General features: G+C 35.7%; 1 protein-coding gene across 5 annotated transcripts in view; it reads right to left on the bottom strand.

The window, feature by feature from the left end:
• The window catches only part of Pak (serine/threonine-protein kinase PAK 3-like protein), a 392921-nt gene that overhangs the window by 233864 nt on the left and 131325 nt on the right, over nucleotides 1–27732 (bottom strand). For all 5 annotated transcript variants that reach the window (XM_090410869.1, XM_090410868.1, XM_090410867.1 and 2 more), the window contains one exon: nucleotides 12393–12552. In XM_090410869.1, coding sequence (XP_090266995.1) covers nucleotides 12393–12552 — 160 coding nt within the window. The remainder of the gene's footprint in view (nucleotides 1–12392; nucleotides 12553–27732) is intronic.

Here is a 27732-nt window from a genome sequence, read left to right as displayed (position 1 = left end):
AGTATAAAATTGTATAAAGAGCTGTTAAAAATAATCTGTATTAAGTGAGGGCCAGATGTAGAGATCAACGTAAGCTAGCAAATCCACTTAAGAACCCCGTCTCTTGTACTAAAATAGCTAAGCCTGTGAGTCAGGGTTCAAGGGTCACCTTTGCCGTCCTATATTATGCATAAGAAGGAAGGGAAAGAAGTACTGGAAAGAAAAACGAAAGCGCCTTCCAGGAAGAGAAATCAGGTACACGTGAGACTAAATAGAGGGAAGCTAAGGAGATTGACGTAAACACACGTGACCGCGTTGGCGCGCATCGCGAAGATCGAGAAATACCGAGAGGAGAAAATTAAACAAAAAGGCCATGCAAGCACCATTCCAGGCTTTTTTTTCTTGGATTTCTGGTTCCAGATCTTGCGGACAGTGGTCGAGTTCGCCATTGGAGAAGTTCCTGGCTAGTTGTGGAAGGCATTTGGTTCATCTGTCGCAGCGTTAGGAATGGGCCAAGCTATATCCTTGGACTAGGATAGCTGTGCGTTGTCGTGCGATGGAGGAACCAAACGGATGCTGTCCAGCCAAGGCGGCGTTACCATACCACCTCCAATCTTTCCCGCTGAGATTCCACTCGTACAGTCCAACTGGAGATATCCTCATAGGAAACTAAAACAGAAGGCCTTGATGACCAGACAAGGCAGGAAGAAGGTCAAATAAATTGAGATCAGAGACGGTAAGGTAGACCTTTGAATTCCTATTTCCAGCTATAGAAGAGTGTGATCCCCTAAGAGAGTATTTTGTAATGGACTAAAATTAAGGAACTGTAAGAATAGCCTATGGCTTAGTACGGGCCAAGATTGTGTTAAGATTTGTTTGCCCTATGAGGCCAAGAATATCTCTGAATGAGCCAAACTTAATGCATGGAATGTGTTATTGTGTTAATTTATGACCACGTGTATTAGGATGGTATGATATTAGCCTATGAATTTATGCTGAATATGCTTGTATTAGTGGTCAAAGCAAGTTTGTTTGTGTGTGTGTGTGTGTGTGTGTCTAGTGTATAAAAATTTGAGCTTTTGATTTACCTTGAGAACATTCCTAATAATGTCTATAATGTATATTTACATAATTCCTCAAGCTTATTAAAATGTTTCATTCAAGTACCTGCCTGATCTGCTTTTGTCTTATGAATTCAAAACTACCGCTCATAAAATGCTAACGAACTAAGTGGGTTAAACCCTTGTATTTAAACTCCTAAAGCGAGCCACGACTGTGAGGAAGAAATAGGAAAATGGAGGGACAAGATTAAATTCGATCTAATTTTCATGTATCACTCTGAGAGGGTCGCCCTGGGTAAGAATCCCGTCTATCCAAGGTATTAGCTCGCGCAGTGAAAAAAATAAATTTTGTTAATACTTATCGAGTGAACTCTATTAGATTGTTGTGTGTTTTATCTAATCATAAATCATAAAAGATATAAAGAGGCAAATGAGACTGCAAAGAACTAATGGAAAGAATACTGTGAGAATACTGGAAAGAATACATGTGTGAGAGAATTAAGATAGCTGTGAGAATATTAATAAGTAAGTATTTTATTAAGGGTATATAGTAGCAAAAAGGGGAGAAAGAACGTTATATCAAGTGACTTAGATGAATGGAGATAAATAAGTAAGAATAAAGTAATATATAAGACGAAATTAAAGATAAAGACTAGCAGCGTAAGATATAGAAAAGAAAAATAAAAGGACAAGTAAGGACGTAACACTGCTATAGGCCAGGGGGAGATATTGAATTCATGCATCAGCAAATTAGTGCATGCAATGAGTGCAGGTTTAGTGATTATTATGGAGGATTTTAATAATGGTGATATCAACTGGAAGGAGGAAATATCACAATGGAGTTCATTACATCTTCTACAAGATAATTACTTGAAACAGCACATAACTGAAGGGACACGTGGTGTGAGAGTGTTGGACCTGGTTATTGGTTCAGAGGATATATGCATAAGTAAGGTGTCCTCGTTACCTCCAATTGGTGAAAGCGATCATGTGGCACTGACTTCTGAGATTGCAAAATCTGTGGATTTTTCTGTTATGAAGAGGTATGTATACGGAACTACAGGTTAAGCAATTATAACAAGCTTTGGAGTGAGCTTGCAGCCATCCCATGGCAGAACATATTGCAGGGGAGAGATGTTAGCAGTGCATGGGATAAAATCAGCGTATCTGAGGAAAGCAATATCAGATTGTGTCCCCATGGTCAGGAAGACAAACAAGGTAGGCATTAGATGGATGAGCAGTAGTATCAAGCTTGATCTGCAAAAAAAGAAAATGTTCTGGAGAATGTACATGGAGAAATGCAATCAGTACACCCATGAGCAGTACAAGGCTCAAGCTAGAAAGGTTACTAGCATAGTGAGAAAAGCTAAATCAGATTATGAGAAGACCTTAGCCAATGAGATCAAGAGTTCTTCCGCTATGTGGCAAGTAAAAGGAAGAATGACTTTGAAAGGATAACTTTAGTGGGTGATGATGGTATTCAGGTGACAAAATCAGATGTAATAGTCGAGTTACTGAGTGATCACTTTTCAAAAGTATATCACCCAAGTGAGGATATCTCTGTACTTGTAGCAATAACTAATGTGAGAATTGAAGTTAAGAAATCAGAGGTATTTAATATATTGCAAAATTTAAATGCAAACACTGCTATAGGTTTAGATGGAATATCAGCTTGGGTGTTGCGTGAATGTGCAAAGGAATTGTCAACCCCTTTTACTTGGATATTTAACTTAAGTTTGAACTCTGGTATGGTCCCTAGGGAGTGGAATTTAGGCAAAGTAGTTTCTTTGCATAAAGGTGGCTCTAAAACTGCAGTAGTTAATTACAGACCATCTCAGGAGTAGTGGTAAAAGTATTGGTAAAGTTGGTTAAAGACAAAAATCAAGAATGGGTGGATCAGGATATGATACTTTATAGAAGCCAACATGGTTTTGTTAACCTGCCTTAGCAATCTATTAACTTTTTATAATAGGATGACATCTGAGTTGGACAAAGGAACTGGCTACACAGTGGTACTTCTGGATTTTGCTAAGGCCTTTGAATAGGATACCCCATGGAACACTGTTACACAAATTGGAGCAGATGGAAATGGATACTAAATTGGTGATATGGGTAGGAGAATGGCTCAGAGAGAGATACCAGAAGGTGGTGTATGGAGAAGCTGAGTCCAGGATGAGGCAGGTGACCAGTGGTGTGCCTCGGGGCTCTGTGCTTGGGCCATTTTTGTTTAATTTGTATATAAATGATATAGGAAATGGCTTACAGGGAGATATTCAGTTGTTTGCTGATGATGCAAAGTTGGGTAGCGCAATAAAAAATCAAGCTGATCTTGAAAGTTTGCAGGATGATTTAAATAAGCTGGTAGAATGGGCAAAAGGTAATGGATGTCAGCTCAATGTGGAAAAGTGGAAAGTTATGCATTTTGGGATTAAAAGAATACCAGCTGTGTACTACATTGATGGAACAGTACTCCAAGAGATTGATGAGGCTAGGGAGTTAGGGGTGTTGGTAGAAGACTGCACATAGGATTACTTGGTTGTTGAGGAACACACTGACATCCAGAGATAAAGAGGTTATTATTCCCCTTTATAAAGCGTTGCTACTTCTACATTTGGATTACTGTGCTCAGGTCTGGTTACCTGGATTCCTTGGAGATGAGGAGGCTGTGGCGAGGGTTCAGAGAAGAGTGACTAAGTTGGTGAGTGACGTAAAAAATGCTCCCTACATTGATAGATTGAGGGCTTGCAGATTGCAGAGGTTGGTTGATAGGCGGAGAAGAGGGGATATGATAGAAACATTTAAATTACTGAAAGGTTTTATAGGATTGATGGAAGAACAAGAGGTCATCCCTGGAAATTAAAAAAAAGAGTGTGGTTAACAAGGTTTTTTGCCTGGAGGGTGGTGAATGAGTGGAATTCATTGCCTGACTTAGTTGCGAGTTCTTCGTCTGTAAATGAATTCAAAAAGAGATATGACAGATATTGTTTTGCTAATTTGGGTCTCCTGCGATCAGTGTACTGACTCCATGGAGATACCCGTAATAATAATAATAATAATGTTTGTATACTTACATCTGCCATCTGGTTGACCCAGTTGGGCAATTTTCTCTTTCCTGTCCCGAACCTACATTCAACAAGCCTGAACCCAATGCATACAAATCCACTTCATCGAATTCATAACGATGCTCACTAACATTTATATCTATCATATTTGCATACTTTACCTGCACTTCACAATAACTAATGATAAACTGTTCCTTAAATATCAGTTGCTTATTTTTAAGATGCTTATTCAACAAATAAATTAATGCACAATGTGCATGTAGTTTCATTTAATTTATTATGGGATATAACTGCATGATGGTAACCTAGAGGCCAAAACTAATTAAAAAATAAATAAAATAATGATAATAAAGATAAAAGATAACTGCAAATGTAGAATAGCTAAAAACATTAAATCAAGACAACTTATAAGACAGCAATTTATAAGTAGAGCCAATCTCCCAAACTTTTATAAGGGCATGGTATTTATTCAAATTAAGATGACTGGGTAAGGCATGACATGATTCCATGAAGAGTTAGCTAAAATAAAAATTTACTTTTATAAAAAATTCTCTTTCTAATTAGTCCTATTAACTGGCTTGTTAGTAATGATATGGTCAACTACTCAGTCTCCCTTCTAATTAATTTCATGGAATGAAGAGAGCAAAGAGAAAGAATTAAACAACAGGTTTCATCTCAGTTGCAGAGACATTTTCAGGAATACAATATTAAAATAATAATTAACACGCACAAAAACATACAGCAATAAGTGGAAGAAGTCAAGACTATTTTAACATGTTCAGGTTTGGGGCAATAGTAGCTTACTCGCCGTGAACCTAACAAACTGGCGAAACGAGCGAAATTACTGGCAATTTTGTTTCTGCATGTCATCAAATGCTCTACTTTCCATAATGGTTTCTTAGATTGTAACTAATCCCACATTGAGGAGAGGCAATAGGTGGAAAAAAAAATGTTCTTTTCAGAATATATTAAAAACAATAATTAAAGAGAATGGTATATTTGATTATTAGTTACTATACTTGATTTAACAAAAAAATGTAAAGAATAGCAAATATAAGGAAGAGATCATGAATAATTTACATCTGTGATATTATATGTGCACTTATGTTATAAGTATCTGGAGGTGAAGTGAAGAATACGTGATCCTAGAAACCCTAAATTTTCATATTTGCATTTATTTCTATTTATTCATATGGAGTTCCCTCTGTTCCACATCCATCTCTTAGGACTGATTAAGCCCTCCTAATAAAGGGATTAAGTATGTCTTTTATGACTGAAAATCCATGCGTGTTCACAGGCCAGTTTGCCTGTTTCAAGGGACAAAAAAACCCGAGTTTCTGGGTGGAAAAAACTCTACCTCTGTATGAGACCGGCTAATTCACCTTTAGTTGAACTAGACCAGATAAAGGTTCCTCACATCATAGATGGGAATCAAACCCTAGTTTTTCTGACCAAAGAGTTTTGTCTATACCAACTGAGCTATGGAAGCTCTATTTGCATTGATAATGGGAATAATTTAAAAAAACAAAACAAAAAAAGGCAGGGGCGTTGAGTGTAGAGAGCAAGGTGTATTGCAGTCCTACATGGGCACAGATATTATGAGCCTTGGTCCCTAATATTTTTGTGCAAATTGATGTTCCAGTTGATGCCTGAAATTCTGAATTCAACATGTCATCCAACAAATGGTTTTTATATATAATCCTTTGTAGTACCCCTACAGTCATGTTCAATGAGTGTGGTGGGTTGCCCACTGTGGGTAGCATTTGCAACTGATTCCCTGCACTTCCATCTCAGTATGGTATCACGGAATCATTCTTGAACAGATAGGCCTGCAACATGGCATCCTATTACAACACCTCTTTCAAACATCAGTTTCCTTCTCACAGCCATTTTACCCACTGTTGAACTGACTTGGAAGCATCATAGTGCAGTAATTTATACCAGCTGCAAAGACATGACTCATTACATGGGAAGATGCGCCTTGCCCATTTGGTGTCCACTGACTTTCCAAAAATGTACATCTGCCACCAGCTATAGTCAGTAGATCTAGCTGATGATACTTTGGATATCTTGCACAGGATCAGATGGAAAAAAACTACTGTACTTCGTCACAGCATTACAAACTTGAAAGACTTTTTTTTAGAATCAGCAGCAAATTTAATCTAACCTAATCAAGCATATCTAACCAATATAATCTAAATAACTATGGCTGTGTTAAACTTTCCAAGATTTGGAAAACTTTAAATCTTAACCCACCACCACCACCGCACAACAGCAACAATTTAGACTTAAAATAATCTAACTTTCTCCACTTATTGTAATCATTGTTTTTCTGTGGCATTACAATTTTAATATTACATTCCTAAAGATGTCTCAATGACAAATGAAATATCTGAACAATTAAACCTATTTGCTTAAGGGTCAAAGCTGTATAACTGAGAGGAGACCTCTACATAGCCTTTAAAGGAATGTGGAGAACCGACCAGGGTTTCTGACCTAATGTCCAATCCTCACCTTCTCGTGGTGCACCCTGTTGGCTATCTACTTGGATACTGAACGAACGAGGATGGGCTGGCAATTTGGGATTTAGCCGACCAAATTGTATTCTTATTGGTTAAACCAAAATAAAAAATGATAGTACATGACAAAATTTCATGCCGGCTGGGACGTCGCCCAGTTAAACAAGGTCCCCGCTGTTTTTGCCAGGGAACCAGGGCGAACAGCGATAAGTCAGCTACTGGAACAAATCTGAAAACAAACCCCAACTCAACATCACCAGAGTTAAAGATCGGTACTATCAACATAAGAAGTCTGAATGGGAAAGAAATGGAGCTAGCTGAGGAATTAGATAAGTACCAGATCGACATAATAGGGGTGACTGAAACAAAAAAAGACAACTGGTGAGGTCTTTCTGAGCCATAAATACAAAATCTTATATTCAGGCAATGACAATCAAGGAAAAGAAGGAGTAGCAATAGTATTCAACACAAAATACGAGGCTAATCTTCTTGAATGGCAGGCAGTCTCAAGTAGAGTGATGTGAGCAAATGTGAGAATGGGGAACTGGACAATTAGACTTATTTGTGCCTATGGTCCCACAGAAGGTTCTACTAAGGTAGAAGTGGAGGGATTTTTTGATGCTTTAGAAAAAGCAACTGACACAATGAAAAATGAAAAGTCGGTCCTTCTTGGGGATCTAAATAGCAGAGTAGGAAATGAGTGCAAGACATACAAAAATATTTTGGGAAAATTTGGAGAAAAGAGCAAAGCTAATAATAATGGCAAATGTCTGTTGGATTTCTGCTCAGGACATGGACTGGTTATTACTAACACCATGTTCCAACATAGAAATATGCACAAATTCACATGGAGAGAAGAGGCAAGGAATAAGAAAAGTCTCATTGATTATGTTATTGTTGATAGTAATGTTTTCTCCCAGGTGCAGGACACCAGAGTGTACAGAGGATTTGAAATTGGAAGTGATCACTATTTAGTCTTGAGCAAGATAAAATTGAATTTCATATTGAAAAGAATGACATGTAAGAAAGTTTTAAATCGAATAAAAGTTGAGCAGCTCTCAGACGTGAACTGTAGACCAAAATACACAAAGATTATTGAAGGAAATGAAAGAGTTTTAGAACAGGAATCAAACCTTGGAGATTCAGTGGCAAACTCTGAAGAAAACATTGATTGATTCTATCAGGGAGGCATGTGGCGAGGTTGTCTGCAAGGATAAAAAATCAGAACTCCCTGGTGGACACAGCAAGTTAAAGAAGCAGTGAAGGAAAAGAAGAAAGCATATCAAAAGTTCCTGTCAAATTAGTCAGCTTGTGCTCTTAGAGAATACAGAGACAAATGCAAGAATGCTAAACACTGTGTAAAACTAGCTAAACAAAAGTCATGGGAGGACTTTGGCAAGAATATAGAAAATAAATATCAAGAAGGTGGCAAAATATTCTGGAGGTTGTTGAAGAAGCTTAGGAATGGAGGAAAGAGTGCTGTAAAAGTAGTTAGAGATGATAAAGGTGACATGAAAATGGGAGAAAAAGATATCTTGAAGAATGAAGTAATTACTTTGAAAAACTGCAGTAATGAAACAAGCTGTGATGACAGCACAGTGGTAAAAAACACTGACCAGGCATGCAGTCAGGAATACATATCCATATTTGAAGTAGAAAAAGCCATCAAGGGCTTGAAATGTGGAAAGGCAGCAGAAGTAGATGACATCCGACCAGAAATGCTGAAGTATGGTGGTATAAGAGTCTTACAGTGGCAGCACTGCATAGTTCAGAAAGCCTGGACAGAGGGACGAATTCCCGATGATTGGAGTAGAGCTCTCATAGTACCCATATATAAAAAGGGAAATAAAACTGAATGTGAGAATTACAGATGTATTTCCCTACTGAGTGTTCCTGGCAAGATCTATGCAAGTATACTAGAGAATCGTTGAGAAGAATTGTGGAAGAAAAGCTTGGTGAAGAACAAGCTGGATTCAGGCCAAATAGAGGCTGTCACGATCAGATCTTCACTTTACGACAAATAGTCGAGAAAGCATGGGAATATAACAAAGATCTGTATTTAAGTTTTGCCGATTTGGAAATGGGGCATTATATCAAGCAATACTTAATCTTTATTTGAGTTGTAAGTCAGCAGTTAGAAATGAAGGAAGTACAGGAAGATAGTTTAATGTTAAATCTGGTGTGAGACAAGGATGTACATTATCCCCTCTGTTATTCATTGTCTATATGGATCACATTATGAAGGAAAGTGGTATTAAACATGATATCAAAATTGGAGAAGTTAATGTCAGCTCTTTGCTTTATGCAGATGATGTTATACTTCTAAATAAATCCGCTACAAGTCTGCAAGATTCTCTGACTAAATTGAATAGCTGTTGTAATAGATATGGTATGAAGGTCAGCAATAAAAAGACAAAGACAATGAAAATAGACAGAATCGTTGAAAATGTCAACTGTGTTGTGAATGGAGAACCTGTGGAACAAGTAAAACATTTCAGCTATTTAGGCATGATTTTTACTGAAGATGGTAAATTAAATATAGAAATAGACAACAGAATCAGCAAAGCTGGTATGGTGGGAAGTCAATTGAATAAATTTATATGGAATAAGAGAGAAATTAGTCGGAACACTAAATTAGCTGTATACAAGACAGTGTTCGAACCAGTTTTAACTTATCGTTCTGAGAGCTGGGTCAGAAGTAAAACACTTGACCAAAGACTAGAGACCGCAGATATGAGAGTCCTGAGAAAGATTATAGGCATGAACAGATAGCATCAATGGCAATATCATATTAAAAACGATGATATTGTGAAAGAACTTGACATTGTCAGCATCCAGGAATGCGTTAGCAGAGCTAATCTCAGGTGGTATGGTCACTTAAACAGAATGGGCGAGGAAAGATTAGCAAAACAAGTGTTCTCTGCCAGGTTGGTAGCAAAACAACCCAGAGGAAGACCAAGATATAGGTGGATTGATACGGTACAAAGTGCCTTATACGATAGAAATATAAGATCTGATACTGTTGGAGTCTTGACAAGTAACAGACTGATTTGGAGGAAAATTGTAGATAGGAAATTAAAAATGATGTAATTTTTTTCATGTAGTACTATCATATCCTGTACACCCCTTGAGGGTACATAGCAGAAATTTGATGATGATGATGGTGATTAAACCCATTTTCCAATTCTTTCTCTTTGCAATCTTCATTTCCATTAAATGATGAGTGGAAACTAGACCTAAGCCTAAATACTCAGTTACTCAGTTTCTCTGTCTTTATGAACTTGTTGTACACTAAGTGAATAGTTTATTAAGAGCATGAAGCAATTCTTTTACTCTCTCTCTCTCTCTCTACTCAGAACAACTTCATTTGTCTGAATATGACTCCAAGAGCTAAAAGCATTCCACAGAAATAGTAACATATGAAGACTCAATCACATCTTGAAATTGCTTCATATTGGATTATTGCAGATCACCATACCAAACACTCATACCACTTCATCTCTAGAATGCTAAATTGGGCGAGATCCAATGATTCAACAACCCAATGACATTATGATAAAGTTGTCCCCCCACTGTTTCTGGAATCATTCTTGAACATTTTATGTCTTGGACTCACTGTTCTGCTGGAAATAACCATTACCAAATGGATCATGAGCACATATGCAATTTACAGACAAAAAATACCATTGTTGTTGGTTATAGTGTGCAGTAGACATTGTAGTAGTGTCATTGTGTGTCCTCCTGTGAGGACTCCTTGGAGGTAGCCTGTAATAATAACATGTACAAAACAGTAATCATAAAGCGTATGCAGACGAATGGCAACAATGCACTAATAGGCTGTGGCATTCCACAGAAAGTGGAGTCTAATATGAATCCACTTTCTGTGATATCTAGTGTCCACCACAAAGTATATTTTTCTGTAAATTGCATGTGTTCTCTTGGCTGATTATCCTGTATGTGGGATGAAAAATCAAAGTTTCTGAAAGAAAAAACTCATTATCTACTGTAGGCAAAAGGAAATACTCTTTGCAAGCTAGCCTACAGTGTTATCCATCTGGCATGATGGATCCAATGATTCATACTATTGCCATCTGTCATGCCATCAGCATCCAAAACTGGAACAAGAATTCAGACAGGGTGACCTTGTTTCATTCCTGAAATGCTTGGTATAGGTGTTTGCCTGATTGTCAATTTTTTTTCCCCTTTTTTCTTTTTTAATACAAAATTGGAGCTTAGAAAGTGCAGAAAAGAAATTTAACTCTAAGATTTAATCTTAGATCAGATAAGATTACTACCGAGTCTAGATACCCTTATTTGCTAAGGATATCAAAATGAAAAAACATTCTATGCACTACCTGGACCACAATTTTTGGCATGAAAGGAGTCAGTATGGGTATATTTTTTGTAAAATATACTGTAAATTTTACAAAAAAATTTAGCATTTTTAATCATTTTCTGCTATGGCAACCATAGCGGATATTTATTTGACAGTAAATAGATGGATCATCTCTAAAAATAATTACTAATTTTCTTTTATAATCCAATGTATTCATTATCAATAACTCTACCATTTTCTGATTTTTTACAATGACTATATTATTTTTGTTTCTTAGAAATCTTAAAAATATCCATTCTTTATACATATATTGAGGAGACTTAGTATCTATAAAAATGAACTATATGTCAGTTTAGAGAGAGATCTTATTCCTTTTCTATGCTGACATAAAATCTTACACTGGATTCATCTTATTCAAACCTTCATCTATGATAACACGGGAATGAAAGCTCAGCATGATCATGCTGTTAAAGTAGTGGCATAAATTTATTTTTATAAATAATTACTTTAGCAATCATTAATAATGATTAGGATTTCTATAACTGATCAGTATTGTCATTCAAGTATAGCTCCTTGAACTATGGAAAATGGAAACTAGTCTCATGTAGCAAGAAATCATGACATATAAATGATGTTCAGCATTGATGACTGAATTTCAGTTTGGAGAAGACAAAGCATTTTCTTCAATTTCTATGAATAGGAATAATTTCTTCAATTATTCCTATTCATTCAGTAAGTGACACAGATACTTGCTCATTTGAATGGTCCACAGTGAATGAAATCAAAATGAAGATTTGGGGAAGGAGGGAGATTATGATGCAGATTATTGGTTTTAATGTCAAAACAAGATTTTTTTAATTTATTTAATATTACCAGGTTTCCTGATACTCCTGAAATTGCTAGCATGTTAATATTGTTAAACAATTAAGCATTAAATATTCTTAATAGCTCAAGGATAAATCTCAACTATCAAAAACTGAAATGATTTCTGGTATATTCAAAAGCCAACATGCTTAGCTGAAGGAAGAAAAAAGCTTGCTTGGCAAAACACTTCTTTGTTCAAAATGAAAGCTATGAGTGCATGTATATACATGTGTGTGTGTATATATTTGCTGATAGCATAAGATGGTTGCATTTCTGGGATAATATGCATTGCTAAGTTGCATATTATATGTTATATTTTATATTTGAAACTGTCCAAATATAAAATATGTTTCTATGTTAAAAATAATATCATAAACATCAACTGGCTTCTTTCCTAATAGTGATTTTCTAACTTAAGTATGAATTTTTAATATTAGTTCTTCTTGGAAGTAATATTAACATTTGCTGAGCTGAAGCTTTTCAAGCTGATCATCAAAATAAAGCACATACCATTCAATACACAGTATGTTTTATGATTGAATATTTCAAGAGTGAAATAAAATAAACTTACCTAATGTTCTACTCATAGTCATATATTTAGAATCTTCTTTTTCTTTATTAGAGGTATCTAACCATTTCAATGCATCTAATACAGCTTGTGGGTTTTGTTTTTGCTCTGATTTTGTAATATTTGAACTCTGCAAGAGTTTTGCCCACGAATCTGGCATACCCTAGTAAAGTAATATTATTTTGGTGTATAATATTAATAACAATAATAAAACCATGATTCTGAATATAACATTAAGCAAATTGTCAAAAAAAAATTATGTAATATCAAAAATTGTTATTCTAGTATACAAAAGAATTACTTTGCTATAAAACTAATTTCAAACTCAAATTTAATGAAAAAAATTCATAGTTCAAAAGTTAAAGACAATGACGATGCTCTCACTAAGTAAGCAATTTGGTGATTTTCACAGAAACATATAAAACATAAGGTGAAACATTTAAGGATGACATATCTCAAACACCAGTCGCAATGCCAATTAAAATTATTTTATATGTAACAGAATAAACGGACATTAAAAGTTTCAGAAGTAATGAATTCCATGGCACATTTGTTAGACTTTTTACTTTGGTGCATGCAATCCTGTCTGTTGCACTACTTGTAAATTATACATTTCTTTGTATATTATTTCTGGAAAAACTCCCATGTTACTCCTCTTAATAAACTACTATAATTACGGCTATTTTGCCTGCTTCAGTTTAGGAGTGCCCCTATTTAAATGTCATTGGCTATTTACTCATGGATTTTTAGAGCATTGTAGATGTAAATTTACCAAAAGGTATATGTAGCATAAGGAAGAGAAATTTACACATACCTTTTTGTGGGTGTTGCGGCTTTTCTTCTTTTTGCGATGCCAAAAACTACTGAGTGTGTGGAGGAGGAGGTAGGCAATTTGGGAGAATTAAATTAGAAAAATCTGGTTTTTTTTTTTTTACAGTAATATATATATAAACATATATATTATATTACTATATTATAAAGGGTGGGGGAAAAGGTGAAAGGGTTGATTTTTTATATAGGGAAGGGGGAAAAGGGGGGGTTGACGGGGTGCGGTCCGTTTCGACTAATTCTTGGTCGTCATCTGAACACATTGGGAAAGTGGATGCTATGTCAGGTCGGGTAGGTGCTTCTGTTTTTGAAGTGTTTGTGTTATCACCTATTGGTCGGGATTGTGACCTCAATTTTATGTTGTGAAGCTTCCAAACCTCGGAGATTATGTAGGGCCTGTGTACGTTGATAGAGTTCGCGTCACATTTTATGGCTATTGTTTCTGATGTTCTTAGCATTGTTTCATTGTCTTGCCTGTCTACTATGATGGCCTTGTCGATCTGCGGGGTATGTTTTTGTTCAAGGGCGTGAACAGCTATTTCTGTTTTTCCTGTGCTTTGTATTCGATTTTTCTTTTTGATGTTACATTTTTTAGTGTTTAACATCCCTATTCCAGAACATTTAAACACTAAAAAACGTAACATTAAAAAGAAAAATCTAATACAAAGCACAGGAAAAACAGAAATAGCTGTTCATGCCCTTGAACAAAAACATACCCCGCAGATCGACAAGGCCATCATAGTAGACAGACAAGACAATGAAACAATGCTAAGAACATCGGAAACAATAGCCATAAAATGTGACGCGAACTCTATTAACGTACACAGGCCCTATATAATCTCCGAGGTTTGGAAGCTTCACAACATAAAATTGAGGTCACAACCCCGACCAATAGGTGATAACACAAACAATTCAAAAACAGAAGCACCTACCAGACCTGACATAGCATCCACTTTCCCAATGTGTTCAGATGACGACCAAGAATTAGTCGAAATGGACCACACCCCGTCAACCCCCTTTTTCCCCTTCCCTATATAAAAAATCAACCCTTTCACCTTTTCCCCCACCCTTTATAATATAGTAATATAATATATATGTTTATATATATATTACTGGAAAAAAAAACGGGTTTTTCTAATTTAATTCTCCCAAATTGCTTACCCCCCCCCCCCTCCACACACACTCAGTGGTTTTTGGACATCACAGAAAGAAGAAAAGCCGCAACACCCAGAAAAGGGTATGTGTAAATTTCTCTTCCTTATGCTACATATACTTTTTGGTAAATTTACATCTACAATGCCCTAAAATTCCATGAGTAAATAGCCAATGACATTTAAACAGGGGCACTCCTAAACTGCAGCAGGCAAAATAGCCGTAATTATAATAATACATTTCTTTCTTTCAGGGTTACACAGTGATCAGCAATCATGATGGATAATTAATTTTCTTCGTGCACCCACTGTAAAAATTGAATACAATTATATGCAAACATTCTAGTCAAATATCTACTCAAGGTTCCTTTTGTGTATTTCAGATAGTTGTTTCTACCATCATTGAAACATGCTAATGAATGCATTCCTCCCAAATATTTTCGACTATTGTCTGTCACTGCTTATCTCATTTAATAATTTTGCAAAGTAATTACTTTGGACTCATAAAATATAGTCACCTTCAATTTTAAATGTCACTCTTATCACTCCAATTCCTTTTGAGATAAGCTTTCTGCTATTTCTAAGCTCTTGCAATAGCTTCCAGATAAATATTACTGGAAAAATTTGAAATTTGAATCTGCAAATTCACATGTCTTCAAGATCATCCTTTTTCCCAAGTAGCAGGAGAAAGTAACCAAGAAATGAACATGTAATGTAAGTGGCATTTGTTAGTTTTATATTTCTTTGGTCACAATACAGTTAATTTTTGTCTGGATGAATAATAACTTCACTTTAACACTTTGTAAATTCATAATCACAGATATTAATTCTTGTTGGCTCCGTAGAGATACCAATATATAATAATAATTATTATTATTATTAAAGTTGGTCTATTTACATTAATGCTTTTATTATGTTTTTATAGAGCCTCTATAGCTCAGTTGGTATAGATGAAGCCCTTTGGTTGGAAAGACCTGGATTCAATTCCCATCCATTACGTGAGAAACCTTTATCTGGTCTCTTTCAACTAAAGGTGAGTTAGTTGGTCTCATACGGAGGTAGAGTTAGTTCACCCAAAAACTCAGTTTTTTTTTTGTCAATCAGAATAGGTAAACCGGTCCGTGAACACACACACATGGATCTACAGTCATAAAATACGTTAATCTCTCAGTAGGAGGGCTCAACCAGTCATAAGGGGTGATTGAGAAACGGGGAGGGAGAATCCCACATGAATAAATAAATTATGTTTATGACTGCATCACATTCAGAGAATTGATCTTTTTTTTTTCAAGTGAGTCTACAATGTTTAGCAATTCTTGAAGAGGAATAAAATAAAAATCCTCTGTGTGTACAGACAGACGCACACAAAGATTTAAAATTTCCAGTTTTTATAACCCACAAGTGATTTGTATTTTTACAATGTTATTTAGTTTTCATTCAGAGATATCTAAAATGATAGTTATTATAGCTGACTAAAAGCTATTTCCGATTGTGATTCCGTAAATTAGAAAGCATGTTTGTTTGGAGTTTTATAGCACAAGGATAACTATTGTCATACTGCAACAATAATGATCTAAGCAGTATACGAGATAAAAATAACTTGATAAAAAAAATGTAAACTGGTATAGATCATCATCATCAAATACCCGACATGTACCCTCAAGGGGTGTACAGGATATGATAGTACTACATGAAAAATTTACATCATTACTAACTTCCTATCTACAATTTTCCTCCAAATTAGTCTCTTACTTGTCAAAACTCCAACATTATCAGATCTTATATTTCTATCATTTAAGGAACTTTGTACAGTATCAATCCACCTATATCGTGGTCTTCCTCTGGGTCTTTTTCCTGCCAACCTGGCAAAGAACACTTGTTTTGCTAATCTTTCCTCTCCCATTCAATTTAAGTTAGATCACCTTAGATTAGCTCTGCTAACTCATTCCTGGATGCTGACGATGTCAAGTTCTTTCCTAATATCCTCATTTTTAATATGGTATTGCCATTGATGCCATCTGTTCACACCTATAATCTTTCTCAGGATTCTCATATCTGCGGTCTCTAGTCTTTGGTCAAGTGTTTTACTTCTGACCCAGCTCTCAGATCCATTAGTTCAAATTGGTTTGAACTAATGGATTTTAGCTGTATACACTGTCTTGTATACAGCTAATTTAGTGTTCTGACTAATTTCTCTCTTATTCCATATGAATTTATTAAATTGACTTCCTACTATACCAGCTTTGTTGATTCTATTGTCTATTTCCATATTTAATTTGCCATCTTCACTAAATATCGTGCCTAAGTAGCAGAAATGTTTTACTTGTTCCACAAGTTCTCCGTTCACAACGCAGTTAACATTTTCAACGATTCTGTCTATTTTCATTGTCTTTGTCTTTTTATTGCTGACCTTCATACCATATCTATTACAACAGCTATTCAATTTAGTCAAGGAATCTTGCAGACTTGTAGCAGATTTATTTAGAAGTATAACATCGTCCGCATAAAGCAAAGAGCTGACACCAATTCTGATATCATGTTTAATATCACTTTCCTTCATAATGTGATCCATATAGATAACGAATAACAGCGGGGATAATGTATATCCTTGTCTGACACCAGATTTAACATTAAACCATCTTCCTGGACTTCCTTCAATTCTAACTGCTCACTAACAACTCAAATAAAGATTAAGTATTGCTTGATATAATGCCCCATTGACACCATATAACTGTAGCATATTGAATAGCTTATCTCTTGGCACTTTGTCATATGCCTTTTCCAAATCGACAAAACTTAAATACAGATCTTTGTTATATTCCCATGATTTCTCAACTATTTGTCATAAAGTGAAGATCTGATCCTAATAGCCTCTATTTGACCTGAATCCAGCTTGTTCTTCACCAAGCTTTTCTTCCATAATTCTTCTCAACCGTTTCTCAAGTATACTTGCATAAATCTTACCAGGAACACTCAGTAGGAAAATAGCTCTGTAATTCTCACTTTCAGTTTTATTTCCCTTTTTATATATGAGTACTATGAGAGCTCTACTCCAATCATCGGGAATTAGTCCCTCTGTCCATGCTTTCTGAACTATGTAGTGCAGCCACTGTAAGACTTTTATACCACCATATTTCAGTTCTGGTAAAATATCATCTACTCCTGCTGCCTTTCCACATTTCAAGCCCTTGATGGCTTTTTCTACTTCAAGTATGGATATGTATTCCTGACTGTATGCCTGTTGAGTGTTTTTTGCCACTGTGCAATCACTTTTTGTTTCATTTAGCAATTTTTCGAAGTAATTACTCCGTACTTCAAGGATATCTTTTTCTCCCGTATTCATCTCTAACTCCTTTTACAGCACTCTTTCCTCCATTTCTAAGCTTCTTCAACAACCTCCAGAATATCTTACCACCTTCTTGATATTTATTTTCTATGTTTCTGCTAAAGTCCTCCAATGACTTTTGTTTAGCTAGTTTTACACAGTGTTTAGCTTTCTTACATTTGTCTCTGTATTCTCTCAGAGCACAAGCTGACTTATTTGCCAGGAACTTTTGATGTGCTTTCTTCTTTTCCTTCACTGCCTCTTTAACTTCCTGTGTCCATCATGGAGTTCTGATTTTTCTATCCTTGCCGACAACCTCACCACATATCTCTCTGGCTGAATCAATCAATGTTTCCTTCAAGGCTTTCCACTGAATCTCCAAGGTTTGGTTCCTGTTCTCAAACTCTTTCATTTTTCCTTCAATAATCTTTGTGTATGTTAGTCTACAGGTCACATCTGAGAGCTGCTCAACTTTTATTCTCTTCAAAATTTTCTTACATGTTATTCTTTTCAATACGAAATTCAATTTTATCCTGCTCAAGATGCTGGTGTCCTGCACCAGAGAGAAAAAACATCACTATCAACAACAACATAGTCAATGAGACTTTTCTTATTCCTTGCTTCTTCTCTCCATGTGAATTTGTGCACATTTTTATGTTGGAACATGGTGTTAGTAATAACAAGTCCATGTCCTCAGCAGAAATCCAACAAATATTTGCCATTATTATTAGCTTTGCTCTTATCTCCAAATTTTCCCAAAATATTTTTGTATGTCTCACAATCATTTTCTACTCTGCTATTCAGATCCCCAACAAGGACCAACTTTTCCTTTTTCATTGTGTCAGTTGCTTTTTCTAAAGCATCAAAAAATTCTTCCACTTCTACTTTAGTAGAACCTTCTGTGGGACCATAGGCACAAATAAGTCTCATTGTCCAGTTCCCCATTCTCATATTTGCTCACATCACTCTACTTGAGACTGCCTGCCATTCAAGAAGATTTGCCTTGTGTTTTGTGTTGAATACTATGGCTACTCCTTCTTTTCCTTGATTGTCATTGCCTGAATATAACATTTTGTATTTATTGCTCAGAAAGATCTCACCAGTTTTTGTCTTTTTTGTTTTAGTCACCTCTATTATGTCGATCTGGTACTTATCTAATTCCTGAGCTAGCTCCATTTCTTTCCCATTCAGGCTTCTTATGTTGATAGTACTGATCTTTATCTCAGGTGATATTGAGTTGGGATGTGCTTTCAGATTTGTTCCCGTAGCTGACTTTTTGCTGTTCGCCCTAGTTTCCTGACGAAAACAACGGATGCCTTGTATAACCAGCGACGCCCCAGCCGGCATGAAATTTTGTCATGTTGTACAATCTTTTTGTATTTTGGTTTAAGCCAATAAGAATACAATTTGGTCGGCTAAATCCCAAATTGCCAGCCCATTCTCGTTTGTTCAGTATCCAGGTAGATACCCAACAGGGTGCACCATGAGAAGGTAAGGATTGGACATTAAGTCAGAAGCCCTGGTCGGCTCTCCACACATTCCTTTAAAGGAGGTCTCCTTTCAGTTATACAGTTTCAACCCTTAAGCACCCCTTTGCTATATTTGCAAAATCCAAGAAACATTTCAACAAAGAAATCTAGTGCATATCCACTAGTTTCAAAACTCGACATTATTACATTATCTGGAAAAATATTGTCTAGAATATATTCAAATTCTTGTATGGAAACAGATTCCGATGATGAATATATCGAAGACGGAGAAACTATTAATCAAGGCAATGCTCTAAAAAGAAGCCATGGAAAAATCAATTCATATGTTTCTTGAGGAACCTGAAGAAATAATATCAAATCCAAAGACACTGAAGGCCAAATTTTCAGTGTTTGAGGAAACCAATAAAAGAACAAAGAATTTAGATTTATTATTTGATGCCCAAAAACGATAAAACCAAGTTCAGTAGCCAGTGAGAGAGTATTTTCTATTTTAGGCAATTTTGTATCTAGAATAAGAACAAGATTAAGTAATTGTTCAGTGGGCGTTTTATGAAATCATATTTCCTGAAGAAAAATACTAAATGAAATAAATATTTATAATTTATATTTTGTACAGATTTTAGTTATTTTAGTTTGGTTTTTTTTATTAGGTTTTTTTGGAGTATATTTTATTTTGTTATATGTTTGTAGTTTCATAAATATTAAATAAACTGAAAGATTTTAAAATAAGTATATTTTTACTTTTTAATTATTTTTTTTCTTCTTTTTATAAAATTTTGAAAACCGGGTAATTTTTTTTGGAAATACTGGAATTTGAAAACTGGTTTCTTCAAAAGTCGGTTTTTGTATAAACCTTATCTGTAAGCAACACAAGAGGTGGGAGACAGGGTTGCTGTCAATCTTAAATCCCAAGATCTTGCTTCTGATGCATCTGGGATTTAGTGATTGTCTTTGTCTGAATTCTGGGTCAGGATGAAGGCTATATGCAGCAAAAAAGCACACAAACTGCTGTGAAAATGTGAACCCACTTGCAAGTTCTCGTTCTGAAAAATGTTCAATATTTTGCTGCACAGTCATTCTAATAACCTCACATTACACGAATGACAGAAAATGATAAAGTCATCTGCACAGAAAGCATCACTTAAAGTTGAAATCATTCAGTTATTGAGTTAGCCTTGATTGCAATATCCATGCCACTTAAAACTAAACCTTTTGAGATTCCCTCTTCTTGGGTACACAGCAGGAGAGAGCAGTTCCCACTAGGATTTGGAAGATTTAGTTGGATAAATAAAAGGTAGATTCCTTCAAGACCAAAATTGGGTAGGTTATCCAATATTCAAAATGTCCACCAGTGTCATGTGGTTTTCCATATTAAAGAAAACTGATATTAAGTGCTCACATTTTAGGAACGCAACTCTAAATGGATGCTTCTAGCCAGACTAGATGATCAGTTGTAGAATGATATTTGTAGAAGCCAGATTGTGTTTTGGAAAAAAAAGGTTTGTTTTTCTCTCCAGAAACCATAAAAGATGAGAATTAATCATTTTTTTAAAAAATGGTTAATTTTTAAAAATTTTTATAAAAAATTTAATTTATATTAGATTATAACTAAAAAATTAGACTATAATAAATTGATAAAAAATTTATTGTAGTCTAATTTTTTTTAAAAATTAAATTTTTAAAAAAAATTAGACTATAATAAGTTTAGTTTAATCCTTTATTCAAGTGTGAGCAAACAAAGTTTGCACCTGAAAGTATCTTCAGAACTGAGGTAAGGAAGTACAACACCAAGTAACTTGTTGCAAAGGTGGAGAAAGTTCTCATCACTCCTCGCTCAGTATCTCCCATAGTCTAACCAAGTGAAAAATAAACTCTCAGCATCTTCCTCTGAATTCGGAGTAATTCAATAATAAGGTTATACACCCTTTGGCAACTCCTATAGGTTGTGATGACCTCTCTTTGCTTCTGCCTTGGTGTCTCTGCTACTGTGCCTGCTCCCACTGACGAGACCTCAATAAAGGTGGAAATTGGTATGGGTAGTGGCCCTTGCCTTAATGCATAGCATTACACATATCCGCAAGGAGATGTGCTTTGCATTATGGGAAATACTGACATAGTAGTGATGAGACCTTTCTCCACCTTTGCAACAAGTTGCCTGGTGTTGTACTTCCTTACCCCAGTCCTGAAGATACTTTCAGGCACAAACTTTGTTTGCTCACACTTGGATAAAGGATTAAACTAAACTTATTATAATAATAGCCTTTTGACAGGTATCCAGAAACCCATTCTCACAGAAAAATTCTATTGAAAAAATTGCAGAAGTTGGACAACATTTTAACAAAGCAGCTTTTATTAATATTATGTATCACATTATGTATATGTTATGAATTAAATATTATTTAATTAATATTATGTATCCAAAGCAGTTCATCATCATCATCATCATCAAATTCCTGCCATGTACCCTCAAGGGGTGTACAGGATATGACAGTACTACATGAAAAAATTACATCATTACTAACTTCCTATCTACAATTTTCCTCCAAATCAGTATGTTACTTGTCAAGACTCCAACATTATCAGATCTTATATTTCTATCATCTAAGGCACTTTGTACCGTATCAATCCACCTATATCTTGGTCTTCCTGTGGGTCGTTTTCCTGCCAACCTGGCAGAGAACACTTGTTTTGCTAATCTTTCCTCTCCCATTCTATTTAAGTGACCGTACCATCTGAGATTAGCTCTGCTAACGCATTCCTGGATGCTGACAATGTCAAGTTCTTTCCTAATATCCTCATTTTTAATATGATATTGCCATTGATGCCATCTGTTCACGCCTCTAATCTTTCTCAGGACTCTCATATCTGCGGTCTCTAGTCTTTGGTCAAGTGTTTTACTTCTGACCCAGCTCTCAGATCCATAAGTTAAAATTGGTTTGAACACAGTCTTGTATATCGCTAATTTAGTGTTCAAACTAATTTCTTTCTTATTCCATATGAATTTATTCAATTGACTTACCACGATACCAGCTTTGCTGATTCTGTTGTCTATTTCTATATTTAATTTGCCATATTCAGTAAAAATCGTGCCTAAGTAGCTGAAATGTTTTACTTGTTCCACAGGTTCTCCATTCACAACACAGTTGACATTTTCAATGATTCTGCCTATTTTCATTGTCTTTGTCATTTTATTGCTGACCTTCATACCATATCTATTACAACAGCTATTCAATTTAGTCAGAGAATCTTGCAGACTCGTAGCGGATTTATTTAGAAGTATAACATCATCCGCATAAAGCTGACATTAACATCTCCAATTTTGATATCAGGTTTAATACCACATTCCTTCATAATGTGATCCATATAGATAATGAATAACAGAGGGGATAATGTACATCCTTGTCTCACACCAGATTTAACATTAAACCATCTTCCTGTACTTCCTTCAATTCTAACTGCTGACTTGCAACTCAAATAAAGACTAAGTATTACTTGATATAATGCCCCATTGACACCATATAACTGTAGCATATTGAATAGTTTCTCTCTTGGCACCTTGTCATATGCCTTTTCCAAATCGACAAAACTTAAATACAGATCTTTGTTATATTCCCATGCTTTCTCGACTATTTGTCATAACGTGAAGATCTGATCCTGACAGCCTCTATTTGGCCTGAATCCAGCTTGTTCTTCACCAAGCTTTTCTTCCACAATTCTTCTCAACCGTTTCTCAAGTATACTTGCATAGATCTTGCCAGGAACACTCAGTAGGGAAATACCTCTGTAATTCTCACATTCAGTTTTATTTCCCTTTTTATATATGGGTACTATGAGAGCTCTACTCCAATCATCGGGAATTCGTCCCTCTGTCCAAGCTTTCTGAACTATGCAGTGCAGCCACTATAAGACTCTTATACCACCATACTTCAGCATTTCTGGTCAAATATCATCTACTCCTGCTGCCTTTCCACATTTCAAGCCTTTGATGGCTTTTTCTACTTCAAGTATGGATATGTATTCCTGACTGCATGCCTGGTCAGTGTTTTTTTTTATCACTGTGCTGTCATCACTGCTTGTTTCATTTAGCAGTTTTTCAAAGTAATTACTCCATGCTTCAAGGATATCTTTTTCTCCTGTTTTCATTTCACCTTTATCATCTCTACTTCCTTTTACAGCACTCTTTCCTCCATTCCTAAGCTTCTTCAACAACCTCCAGAATATTTTGCCACCTTCTTGATATTTATTTTCTATATTCTTGCCAAAGTCCTCCCATGACTTTTGTTTAGCTAGTTTTACACAGTGTTTAGCTTTATTACATTTGTCTCTGTATTCTGTAAGAGTACAAGCTGACTTATTTGCCAGGAACTTTTGATATGCTTTCTTCTTTTCCTTCACGACCTCTTTAACCTCCTGTGTCCACCAGGGAGTTCTGATTTTTTTATCCTTGCACACAACCTCACCACATGCCTCTCTGGCAGAATCAATCAATGTTTCCTTCAGAGTTTGCCATTGAATCTCCAAGGTTTGATTCCTGTTCTCAAACTCTTTCATTTTCTTTTCAATAATCTTTCTGTATTTTAGTCTACAGTTCATATCTGAGAGCTGCTCAACTTTTATTCGCTTCAAAACTTTCTTACATGTTATTCTTTTCAATATGAAATTCAATTTTATCCTGCTGAAGACTAAATAGTGATCACTTCCAATTTCAAATCCTCTGTACACTCTGGTGTCCTGCACCAGGGAGAAAACATCACTATCAACAATAACATAGTCAATGAGACTTTTCTTATTCCTAGCCTCTTCTCTCCATGTGAATTTGTGCACATTTTTATGTTGAAACATGATGTTAGTAATAACCAGCCCATGTCCTGAGCAGAAATCCAACAGATATTTGCCATTATTATTAGCTTTGCTCTTTTCTCCAAATTTTCCCAAAATATTTTTGTATGTCTCACAATCATTTCCTACTCTACTATTTAGATCCCCAACAAGGACCAACTTTTCCTTTTTCATTGTGTCAGTTGCTTTTTCTAAAGCCTCAAAAAATATCTCCACTTCTACCTTAGTAGAACCTTCTGTGGGACCATAGGCACAAATAAGTCTCATTGTCCAGTTCCCCATTCTTATATTTGCTCACATTACTCTACTTGAGACTGACTGCCATTCAAGAAGATTAGCCTTGTATTTTGTGTTGAATACTATGGCTACTCCTTCTTTTCCTTGATTGTCATTGTCTGAATATAACATTTTGTATTTATTGCTAAGAAAGATCTCACCAGTTTTGGTCTTTTTTGTTTCAGTCACCCCTATTATGTCGATCTAGTACTTATCTAATTCCTCAGCTAGCTCCATTTCTTTGCATTCAAGCTTCTTATGTTGATAGTACCGATCTTTAACTCTGGTGATGTTGAGCTGGGGTTTGTTTTCAGATTTGTTCCAGTAGCTGACTTTTCGCTGTTCGCCCTGGTTCCCTGGCGAAAACAACGGGGACTTTGTTTAACCGGACGATGCCCCAGCCGGCATGAAATTTTGTCATGTTGTACCATCATTTTTTATTTTGGTTTAACCAATAAGAATACGATTTGGTCAGCTAAATCCCAAATTGCCAGCCCATCCTCGTTCGTTCAGTATCAAAGTATATACCCAACAGGGTGCACCACAAGAAGGTGAGGATTGGATATTAGGTCAGAAGCCCTGGTCGGTTCTCCGCATTCCTTTAAAGGCTATGTGGAGGTCTCCTCTCAGTTATACAGCTTTGACCCTTAAGCACCCCTCCAAAGCAATTGGATACATAATATGGTTTCATGGTGCATGTCTGCCATCTCAGCGTTCGTAAAACAATGCATGTTCTTCCTACGATGTCAAAAACTTGAATGAGGAAGTCCCAATTGCTCACCTGGAGCGCTGGTGAACAGCGCCACCTATCACTTTCAGGTGGCATTTCCAGTCATGTTTTCCTATGTGAATATGGTTGATTTTGATGTTCTCTACCTCCCCTCAAAGTTTGTATGTGGAATTTTGAACCACCCTATACACATATATATATATTTTTAAAAAAGAACTGAATGACTAGAACCGAGATTTAAGTAAAAAGGTTTTTAATATAAAAACACGACTAGTTTCGGCTTGTAACAGCCTTCATCAGCTGACATCATAAAAGAAAGAAAAAACACTAAAACACTGAAGCTTAAATAAACTATGAACATCATAGAGAGTCTCTATAATGTTCATAGTTTACATAATTGACATTAAATCGTTGTGGTTGTATTTAAAGCTGTTCTTTTGTTTGTTGTATTGTTGGGAAAGTACGTGCTAGTAGCATCTTGTGAATGCCAGTACATGATTACAGCTGAATGACTATCTGGGAGGTTGTAGCTCAAGTTATTATTTAGATGAACAGGATTGAAGATGATTTCTCTAGATTCCACAATTTTTCTCTCTAGTTCATCATTGCAATGGAAGATGTTAGTAGATTTTTCCCAGCAGACTTTGTGACTTTGACTTTCATCATTAGGATTAGCCGAGAAAAGGATATAACTTGATAATGCACTGGCTCGCAGTCTCTTGTAAGTAATGTCCCTCATGTGTTCTTCCATACGCAATTCAACAGATTTGTCTGTCTACCCAAAATAAGGAATATCACAATCACATAATATTTTATATACACCAGGGTATTTGAGATGACAATGACAAGGTTTTGGGTGGTTTATTAAGAAACGGATCTTTGGAAGTTGAGTGAACAAGGTTCTGATATTGTATTTTCTTAGAACTTTTGTTAATTTCTGTGAAACTGTACTTATGTAAGGAATAGATATATTGCCTTTGAATCTATTTATTTCTTCTGAACGACGTCTAGCAGGATTAAGAAGGAATTTTTCAATGATTTTCTTGGAATATCCATTAACTTTGAAAGAAGTTATGAGATGGTTTATTTCTGTAAGAAGTTCATTTGGGTCGTCCAGAAGAGAACAGGCTCTATTTCCCAAGGTGGAAATTATTCCAAGCTTACGAGGAGGGAAGTGATGGGACCGACTATGCAGATATCTGTTGGTGTGTGTGGGCTTTCTATATATCGATATTTTGAGTTTACGAAAAGAGCGGGTCAGTTTGACATCAAGAAAAGGCAGGTGATTATCCGTTTCAAGCTCGGCAGTAAAACTTAATACTATGATGTCGGCTATTGAGATGTTTGAGGAAAACCATAAGGAAATCATGTCCATTGCTCCAAATAATGAATACATCATCTACATAGCGTTTCCAAACTTTAGGTGTAAAAATAAAGGAAGAGACAGCCTTGGTTTCAATATCCTCTAAGAAAATATTTGCAAGTACAGGGAGATAAAGCATTACCCATAGCCAGTCCATGATTTTCTTGTATATAGAATCTTGAAATTTGAAGTAATTGGACTTGATGCAATGTGTAAGCAAGGCTAACATTTTTTTGGGTAACTTGTCCTTGAATAATGTTAGGACTTCATCTGTTGGGACATTAGTGAATAGAGAAGTTATGTCCAAGCTAGCCATGATTTCATCTTCATTAACTGATATATCCTTGATGTATGTAACAAAATCTGTAGTGTTCTTGATAAAGGATGGTGATTTGCCTGAAAAACTTTTGAGGTATTTGGCAAGATATTTGAAAGGTTATACGTCGGAGAATTGATACATTCTACAATGGGGCATAGTGGGGTGTTCTCTTTATGGATTTTAGGAACACCATATATGCGAGGAATTAACGGATGGAGAGAGCATAGAGATAAGCGAACGTTTCAAGATAATTCAATGGTTGTTTTTAATAAGTTTTTGAAGTTCACGAGTTGGATCTCTCTCGAATTTTGACAAGTTAATAGTCTATCGACAAGTCAAGGACAAGTTATCCAAAAAAACGTTAGCCTTGCTTACACATTGCATCAAGTCCGGTTATTCAGATTTCAAGATACTATATACAAGCAAAATCATGGACTGGCTATGGGTAATGCTTTATCCCCTGTACTCGCAAATATTTACTTAGAGGATTTTGAAACCAAGGCTATCTCTTCCTTTATTTTAACACCTAAAGTTTGGAAACGCGATGTAGATGATGTCTTCATTATTTGGAGCCATGGATATGATTCCCTTATGGTTTTCCTCGAACATCTCAATAGCCGGCATCATAGTATTAAGCTTACTGCCGAGCTTGAAACAGATAATCGCCTGCCTTTTCTTGATGTCAAACTGATCCGCTCTTCTGGTAAACTCAAAATATCGATATACAGAAAGCCCACACACACACACCAACAGATATCTGCATAGTCAGTCCCATCACTTCCCTCCTCATAAGCTTGGAATAATTTCCACCTTGGGAAATAGAGCCCATTCTCTTCTGGATGACCCAAATGAACTTCTTACAGAAATAAACCTCTTTCAAAGTTAATGGATATTCCAAGAGAATCATTGAAAGATTCCTTCTTAATCCTCCTAGATGTCATTCAGAAGAAACAAATAGATTCAAAGGCAATATATCTATTCCTTACATAAGTACAGTTTCACAAAAATTAGCAAAAGTTCTA

The sequence above is a fragment of the Typopeltis vanoorti genome, chromosome 21, assembly GCF_054136105.1.
Source record: "Typopeltis vanoorti isolate ZY-2024b chromosome 21, IOZ_Tvanoo_1.0, whole genome shotgun sequence".
NCBI lineage: Eukaryota > Metazoa > Arthropoda > Arachnida > Uropygi > Thelyphonidae > Typopeltis > Typopeltis vanoorti.
The sequence above is the reverse complement of the archived record's forward strand: the minus strand, read 5'-3'. Positions and strand labels throughout refer to the sequence as shown.